This window comes from Dipodomys ordii, unplaced genomic scaffold (assembly GCF_000151885.1).
Source record: "Dipodomys ordii isolate 6190 unplaced genomic scaffold, Dord_2.0 Scaffold113, whole genome shotgun sequence".
Lineage (NCBI taxonomy): Eukaryota > Metazoa > Chordata > Mammalia > Rodentia > Heteromyidae > Dipodomys > Dipodomys ordii.
Window position 1 is genome coordinate 3,374,594 of NW_012267329.1, and position 9,199 is coordinate 3,383,792.

The 9,199-nt window shown below is 42.2% G+C and overlaps 1 protein-coding gene across 3 annotated transcripts in view; it reads right to left on the minus strand.

Moving 5' to 3' along the window:
- Znf143 (zinc finger protein 143) overlaps positions 1–9,199 on the minus strand; it is a 48,368-nt gene that overhangs the window by 16,096 nt on the left and 23,073 nt on the right. For all 3 annotated transcript variants that reach the window (XM_013028802.1, XM_013028801.1, XM_013028803.1), the window contains exons 8-11: positions 8,533–8,652; positions 4,825–4,900; positions 2,697–2,822; positions 1,832–2,011 (exon numbers count right to left, since the gene is read on the minus strand). In XM_013028802.1, coding sequence (XP_012884256.1) covers positions 1,832–2,011; positions 2,697–2,822; positions 4,825–4,900; positions 8,533–8,652 — 502 coding nt within the window. The remainder of the gene's footprint in view (positions 1–1,831; positions 2,012–2,696; positions 2,823–4,824; positions 4,901–8,532; positions 8,653–9,199) is intronic.

A 9,199-nucleotide genomic window follows, 5' to 3' on the forward strand; every position in this document is an offset into this window, starting at 1 on the left:
GCCAGTGGCTCATGCCTGTAATCCTACTCAGGAGGCTGAATAGGATCTGGTTAAAGATGGCCCGAGCAGGAAAGTCCATGAGACCCTTATCTCCAGTTAACCACCAGAAAACCAGAAATGGAGCTGTGGCTCAAGTGGTAGAGCACTAGACTTGTGTTGAAGAGCTCAGGGATAGTACCCAAGCCCAGAGTTGAAGCCCCAGGACGAAAAAACCCCAACAAACCTCCATCTAAATTGAGTGTTAGTGGTCCACATATGTAATCCTAGCTACTCAGGAAGCTGAGATCCAGGACTGAAGTTCAAAGCCTGCAGAGGCAGGAAAGTCTGTGACATTTTTATTCCTGATCAGCCAACAAAAAAGCCAGAATAAGTGAAGTAAGCCAGGCCCAGAGACTCTTTTTTTTATTTTTTGGTCAGTCGTGGGGCTTGAACTCTGGGCTTGGGCACTGTCCTTGTGCTCTTCAGCTCAAAGGTGAGTGCTCTACCGCTTGAGCCACAGCGCCACTTCCAGTTTTCTAGTGGTTTATTGGAGATAAGAGTCTCACAGACTTTCCTGCGTGGGCTGGCTTTGAACCATGATCCTCAGATCTCAGCCTCCTGAGTAGCTAGTATTACAGGCGTGAGCCACCGGTGCCCAGCCTGAGACTCTTTTTTTGTTGTTGTTAGTCGAGGGGCCTGAACTCTGGGCCTGGGCGGTGTCCCTCAGCTCTACAGCTCAAGGCTAGCGCTCTACCACTAGAGCCACAGCACCACTTCTGGCCTTTTCTGCTTATGTGGTGCTGAAGACTCGAACCCGGGGCCTCATGCATGCAAGGCAAGCACTCTACCACTGAGTCACCTTCCAAGCCCAAGACTCTTATTTCCAATAAAAATCCAGAAAACTGGAAGTGGCACTGTGGCTCAAGTGGTAGAGTGCTAGCCTTGAGCTGAAGAGCTGAGGGACAGCGTCCAGGCTGAGTTCAAGCCTCATGGCTGACCAAAAAAAAAAAAAAAGCAACAGAAAAAGAGATAGAGAGGAAAGGGGAGAGAAAAGAAAGAAGGGGAGGGGAAAAGGAGGGAATGGAAGAGAAAGGGAAGGGGAGAGGTGAAGGTAAAGAAGAAAGGAGGGGAGGGGAAAGGAGCCATGACATGGTTGAACCTCAAAAAGCTGCCAGGCATGGTGGTACAGGCCTGTAATCCCAGCATTCAGGAGAATTTTTAGTTTGCTGCTATCTTTGCTACACAGTGATACTCAGTTTCTAAGCATAAACAAAGAAACCCACTACGCTAAGCCTGACTTTGCCATAGCATTGTGTTCACATACTAGGAGACTCTAATCAGCAAGTCCATGTATACTTTATCTCCCTAAATAAATAGCCTCTGCATCTGCATCTCTAGTGTCTGGCAGTTAAGCCCATAAAAGATGCACAATGATTAATAGATAAACATCTGAATGTTAAATAGTACTTTTTTTTTTTTTGTCAGTCATGTATGTGGAACTCCAGGCCTGGGCATTGTCCCTCAGCTCTTTAACTCAAGGCTTGCGCTCTATCACTTGAGCCACAGTGCCACTTCTGGTTTTCTGGTGGCTAACTGGAGATAAGTTTCATGGACTTTCCTGCACGAGCTGGCTTTGAACCAGGATCCTCAGATCTCAGCCTCCTGAGTAGCTAGGCGTGAGCCACCAGCGCCTGGCTAAATAGTATTTTTTAACTGAAAAACTTTAAAAATGCTTAACCCCTTTCCAACATATGTTTTAGGAAGGAGGGAAGAGACTAGCTGGAAATGGTTTCTGGAAAAAACCATGGCAGGAGTCAAATTGAAACAAGATGAATCGATGTGTGGCAGTTACCTGTGTGTATCCGCACATGGTTTTTATAATTGGTTGCACTGGCAAATGCCCTTCCACATCCTGGTTCTGTGCAGTAATAGGGTCTTTCTCCTGTGTGTGTCCTAATGTGCACTTTCCTGATATTTGATGTTGTAAAGGACCGACCACAGCCTTCAATGGGACACTTAAAGGGCCTTTCCCCTGAAAATATAAAATGGAATAAATTAAATGGTACAAAAACATATAGAAGATTGGAAGGTCTTATCCTTCAGTTCTGTCTAGGATCATACTCAAAACTACCATTTTTGTGCTAAGGTTCCCTTTCGGGCATTTCTCATTTTCTTGGAAAAGGCATCTTCTACTACAAACTTAAATTTTCATAAGGAAACCTCAATAGCATTCAAAACTCATCAGTGACTACATGACTTTCCAAGATAGAATCATCTAGATAGGCATAAATTGAGCAGAAAAAAAAACAGAGAAAGAAACAAAAAAAAGAATAGGATTAAGAAAAACTCCAGGATATCCTAAAAGTTTATTTATTCTGTATTATTGAAAAGAAATATAATTTTAGTCTGTTTATAATCTGTTGCCTTGACAGAATATACATTATGCTGAACATGTTACTATTTTCACATATAAATTTATGAAAACATTAATCTGCCAATTATACTACTTTTTTTCATATTTGCTTTGTATAACCTTGGAACCTAAAGGCTTTTAACTGTTAGGCAAGAAGTGGCCTTTGCCTATGAGATCTTTGTGCTCAAATTAAACAACTTCTAGGGAGAAGCCCCCTTCAACACACACACAAATACACATACCCCCACATACCCAACAGACACACATAAAATGGCTATATATGATATTCTATTCTCATCAGTACCTGTATGGGTTCTGATATGTTTCTGTAGATCTCCTGAAGTTTTGAAAGATTTAGTACAATTATCTTCTGAACATCGATATGGCTTTTCTCCAGTATGAGTTCTAAAATGACTTTTTAATCCATAACCTTTAAGGGAAATTCCAAAAAATTAATACATCTCTAAACAAGCACACTGGGATAAAGCAATTAAAAATATAGCAAAGCTGGGCACTTATGATCCTACCTTCTCAGGAGGCTGAGATATGAAAAAGTGCTGTTCAGAGTCAGTCTCGACAGACAAATCCAAGACCTTTTTTTTTGTGTTGGCCATGGTACTTGAACTCAAGGCTTGGAATTGTTCCTGAGTTTTTCTGCTCAAGGCTACTAGTCTCCCACTTTAAGCCACAGAACCACTGCCTGTTTTCTGATGGTTAATTGGAGATAAGCGTCTCGTGGAGGCTGGGCATGTGGCTTAGTGGTAAGAGTGCTTGCCTAGCATGCACGAAGCCCTGGGTTTGATTCCTCAGCACCACATAAACAGAAAGGACCAGAAGAGGCACTGTGGCTCAAGTGGTAGAGTGATAGCCTGAGCACCGAGAGGCTGAGGGACAGAGCCCAGGCCCTAAGTTCAAGCCCCAGGACTGGCAAAAAAAAAAAAAAAAGAAGAAGAAAGAAAAAGAAAAAAAGGTTCAAAAAAAGGTTCAAAGCTGGCTTTGAACCTTGATCTTCTGATCTCAGCCTTCTGAGTAGCTAGAATTACAGACATGTGCACATATGCGTGCATACGTGTGTGTGTGAAATAATAAGGGCAAAATACTGGGCAAATTCAGTGGAAAAACTACTAAAAATGCATGAGAAAATATTGATAGCTCAGACTTGTCATGCCAAAAATTCAATACTTTATCTTTGTTTAGAAAATGATGTGATCTCTTCCTTTTTCCTTTTTATTTTTTGCCAGTCCTGGGGCTTAAACTAGGGGCCTGGGTATTATTTTTGCTCAAAGCTAGCCCTCTATCACTGGAGGCACAACTTTACTTCCAGCTTTTTCTATGATTAACTGTAGATAAATCTCACAGGGCTGGGAATGTGGCTTAGTGACAGTGCTTGCCTAGCATGCATGAAGCCCTAGATGTGATTCCTCAGTAACACATAAACGGAAAAAGCCAGAAGTGGTGTTGTGGCTCAAGTGGTAGAGTGCTACCCTTGAACAAAAAGAAGCTCAGGCCCTGAGTTCAAGCCCCAGGACTGGTTAAAAAAAAAGTCTCAAAGATTTTCCTGTCTGGCTGGCTTCAAACCTTGATCATCAGATCTCACCCTCCTACATAGCAAAAATTATATGTGTGAGCCACCAGCACCTAGCCCTTTCTTTTCTTTTTTTTTGTTGGCCACTTCCAGTTTTCTGGCAGTTAATTGGAGATAAATAGTCTCATGGACTTTTCCTGACTGATTGGCTTTGAACTGTAATCCTCAGATCTCAGCCTCCTGAATAACTAGGATTACAGATGTGAGACACCAGCTCCTCCCACTTTTTTGTGTGTGCCAGTCCTGGGGGTCTTGAACTCAGGGCCTTGTACTGTCCCTGAGCTTTTTCAGCTCAAAGCTAGCATTATACCACTTGAGTTACATTTCTACTTTGGCTTTTTGGAGGTTAATTGTGGCTGTGAATCACAATCCACAGATCTCAGCCTCTTGAGTAGAAAGAATTATGGGCATAAGTCACCATCACCCAGCTGACTCATCCTTTTTAAAATGCCCTAATTTTATCCAATGTTATTCATAACTCATACTCCCAAAGCTTAAAGTAGAATTAAGATAAAAATGAGAAATGGAAGGCAGGAGGCTTAATCAAGTCTAAGCGCCGCCACATGAGTCCCGAGAGTGGCCCTGGCCAACTAAGTCCCAATTTCTCCATACTCAAGGTGCCTGTATTAATTAAACTGAAAGGTCACCTTCTAAAACTTGGTTTTATTTTTCCTGCTTTTTTTTTTTTAAAGTAGGTTGTGAAGTGGAGGTGAGGTTCAAATGGTAGAGTGCCAGCCTTGAGAGAAGCTAAAAACCTCATGTGCTTCTGTAGACACGAGAGTTCCTGCCTCTAGCCTGTATGCTCAATTCTCCTTTAGAACCAATAAACAAAAATTTACGTTTTTACCTGTTGCAAATGCTTTCCCACAGCCTGCATGCTCACACTGATAAGGCCGGTCTCCTGTGTGTGACCTCTCATGGACCTGTTATTAAAATATAAGCACAATTATATTTTCTTGATATATTCTTAGGTTAAAATGATCTCAACACAGGACTACTTTTTTCTCTCACTGATGACTTGGGTTTTTGCTTTTGTTTTTGCCAGTATCAGGGCTTGAACTCAGGGCCTTATACTCACTTGGCAGTGTTCTACAACTTGAGCCATGCCTCCAAGCTTTGCTTTTGCTGGTTATTTTGGAGATGAAATCTGGTAAATAGCTGAGCCCAAGCTGCCTTCAAATTTTGATCCTCTAGATCTCAGCTTCTAGAGTAGCTAGGATTATAGGCATGCATAATCAGTGGCTGGCTTAGTACATTTTTTTTTTTAAGTCAGCCAGGCACCAGTGGCTCACGCCTATGCCTATCCTAGGTACTGAGGAGGAGGCAGAGTACTGAGGATCAAAGTTCAAAGCCAGCCAAGAGCTGGTGGCTCATGGCCCTAATTAAACCTCAAGAGGCTGAAATCTTAGGGTCATGGTTCAAAGCCAGCTAGGGCAGGAAATTCCATAAGACTCTGATGTACAATTACAAAAATTCGGAGGTAGAGCTATGACTCAAGAGATAGAGCCCTAGCCTTGGACAAAAAAGCTTAAGGACAGCAATCAGGCACTGAGTTTAAGTCCCAGGACAGGCACAAAAACAAAACAAAACAAACAATAAAGTTCAGAGCAGCCCTGCCAGACAAAACCAAGAAACTTTCATTTCCAATTAACCAGCAGAAAGCTAGAAGTGGAGGTGTAGCTCAAGTAGTAGAGCACCAGCCATGAGCAAAAGAACTGAGTGGAAGTGGGAGGCCCAGAAACAGCACAAAAATAAAACAACAACAAAAGACAACTTTTTCACAAAACTATAGCTCAATATAGGCCTAAATGGTATATATTAAAGGGGACTCCTTTTAAATAAGGTCAGGGAACATTGAAATTTCAGTATTTCCAGAGTGTCCAAAAGTACAATAAACTAGAGAACTAGTAACAGAGTGCAGAAAGATAGTTAGTACCCAAAGTAAGTTAAAAGTGTAGAGAATGAAGCAGGGACCTCCATCTGAAACAAGACTCCACCACTGCCTAGTGCTGCAGTCCCTCCCTCTCTCCCTCCCTCCCTCCCTTCCTTCCATCGGTCATGGAGCTTGAACTCTGAGTCTGGGAGCTGTCCCTGAGCTCTTCAGCTCTATCACTTGAGCCACAGCACTACTTCCGATTTTCTGGTGGTGTGGTTTATTGGTGATAAAGAGTCTCACAGAAGCCGGGTACCGGTGGCTCATGCCTGTAATCCTAGCTACTCAGGAGGCTGACATCCAAGGATTATGGTTCAAAGCCAGCCCAGGCAGGAAACTCTGTGAAACTCTTATCGCCAATAAACCACCAGAAAACCGGAAGTGGCGCTGTAGCTCAAGTAGTAGAGCACTAGTCTTGAGCTGAATAGCTGAGGGACAGCGCTCAGGCCCAGAGTTCAAGGCCCACGACCGACCCAAAAAAAAGTCTCACAGAAAAGCCAGGTGCCAGTGACTCACGTCTGTAATCTTAGCTACTCAGAAGGCTGAGATCTGAGGATCGTGGTTCAAAGCCAGCCCAGGCAGGAAAGTCTCTGAAACTCTTATCCCCAACAAACTACCAGAAAACCAGAAGTGGCCCCCAAGTGGTAGAGCATTTGCCTTGAGCTGAAGAGCTGAAGAACAGTGCTCAGGCCCAGAGTTCAAGCCCCACGACAAAAAAAAAAAAAAAGAGTCTCACAGACTTTCCTGCCCAGACTGGCTTTGAAATGTGATCCTCAGATTTCAGCCTCCTGAGTACCTAGGATTACAGGCATGAGCCACCAGTGCCAAGCTAAAATGAGTAATCTTTAGAGTAACCAACAAACACTGAACATTTCATGCATGTCATTTCACTCTGTTTAGTGCCTTACATGAACTGTATTAACTTGTTTAATTCTCACAACCATTCTATAGGGTTTTAATTTTGTAGATGGAAAAAAGGAGGTATCAAAAGGCTAGTAAACATACCCAAATCACACACTGACATCTAAGGGAGATAGGCTCTCAGGCCACTACTGCAAAGATGCTAAATTTACACTTCCTGATACATTATAAATTGTTCAATAAATATTAACATGGAGAGTCAGCCTACTCGATTGCTTTCTATTCTAATTAAAATTAAAATACTTGGCCCAAATACTTGGAATGCAACACAATTTTCCAACGCCGAGGAACTGAACCTAGGACTTTGTGCATACTAAGCATAACACCAACTTTTGCTAGATTCCAGAGAATTACTGTTAACACAAAAATTAAAAATACTTCTGAAGCTGGGTGCTGCTGGCTCTCGTCTATAATCCTAGCTACTCAGGAGGTTGAAATCAGAGGATCACTGTTCAGAGCTAGGCTGGGCAAGAAAGTCCAAGCCTCTTTTCTTTTCTTTTTTTGTTGTCAGTCATGGGGCTTGAACTCTGGGCCTGGGCACTGTCCCTCAGCCTTTCAGCTCAAGGCAAATGCTCTACCACTTGAGTCACAGCGCCACTTCTGGTTTTCTGGTAGTTCACTGGAGATGAGTCTCATGGACTTTCCTGCCTGGGCTGACTTTGAACCACAATCCTCAGATGTCAGCCTCCTGAGTAACTAGGATTACAGGTGTGAGCCACGGAACCCAGCCCCTGAGATTCTTATCTCCAACTAATCAACAGAAAACAGGAGGTGGCACTTGGGCTCAAAATAGTAGAGTGCTAGCCTTGAGCAAAAGAGCTCAGGGAAAGTACCTAGGCTCCAAATTCAAGCCCCCACAACCGACAAAACAAAAATAAGCAAGTCTATCAACTAATTATATAAATTTTCTACTTGAAATTTATTGAATCCATATGCAATTACCATGTGCCAAATAGTATGCTAGAATGAAGGATATATAAAGAAACATAGTATGGTAGAATAAGGGATACATAAAGAACATATAGTACAATTATTAAAAGAAATAATCATTTCTAGGGGCTGGGAAGTTGACTCAGTGGTAGAGTGCTTGCCTCACATGCATGAGGCCCTGGGTTCAATTCCTCAGCACCACATAAGCAGAAAAAAGCTGGAAGTGGCGCTGTGGCTCAAGTGGTAGAGCGCTAGCCTTGAGCTGAAGAGCTGAGGGACAGCGCCCAGGCCCAGAGTTCAGGCCTCACAACCGGACCCAAAAAAAAAAAGAAATAATCATTTCTAGAATCTATATAGCCATTTGTTGAGTCTGAATGTGAATATGTCAACCTTTTTTTGTGATTTGCCAGTACTAGGACTTGAACTCAGGACCTGGGCACTGTCCCTTTGCTTTTTTTGCTAAAGGCTAGCACTCTACCAGTATCATAAGTGGGAGAAAATAGTGGTATTTGAACACTATAAGCATACCAGGGTGCTGGAATGTGGTTGCGTGGTAGAGTGCCTGCCTAGCATGCATAAAGCCCTGAGTTTGATTCCTCAGTGCCACATAAATAGAAAAGGCGGAAGTAGTGCTGTGGCTCAAGTGGTAGAGTGCTAGCCTTGAGCAAAAAGAAGCTCAAGGACTGGCAATAAAAACAAAAAAAGCATACCATGTTGTACTTACTGTACGGGTATTCTCATAACTAGATACAATATTTCTCTTGCATGTACCTTAAGATGATGAGCTGTTGTGTATAATTTTCCACACCCCTCGTATTGACATCGAAATGCCTTTTCTCCACTTTGTTGAGGTTTAGCAGTTACTCTTGTTGCATGCCCTTGTAAGACAATCTAAAAAAAATAAGTATGAAGTTTAAAATTACATAGAAATTAAAAAAATTAAAAAAATAGATAAAACTGTAATTTGTGTTCTAGACTTGGGTCATCACTGGAAGTCTATAATGCTAAATCAGGTTCCTCCTATTGCATGGCTGAAGTCAGCCCCTTTAGAATATTCATCGACACTTCTGGGAGCCAAAGGAATGCATAGCTGAAGCTTACAAATCCATTTCCATTCTTTTAGAAAACATCTATTGTATGCAGATATTCCTAGACATATTCAAGGAGTATCTATAACTGTACTTTTTTTGTTTTTATTTTTGTTTGTTTTTGCCAGTGTTGGTGCTTGAACTCAGGGCCTGGGCACTGAATTTTTTTTGCTTTTGCTCAAGGCTAGCACTACCACTTGAGCCACAGTTGCCACTTCCAGCTTTTTCTGTTTAAGTAGTACTGAGGAATCAAACCCAGGGCTTTATGCATGCTAGGCAAGCACTCTACCACTAAGCCACATTCCCAGCCACTGTGCTTTTTTTTTTTTTTTTAGTTTATGTTTTATTTA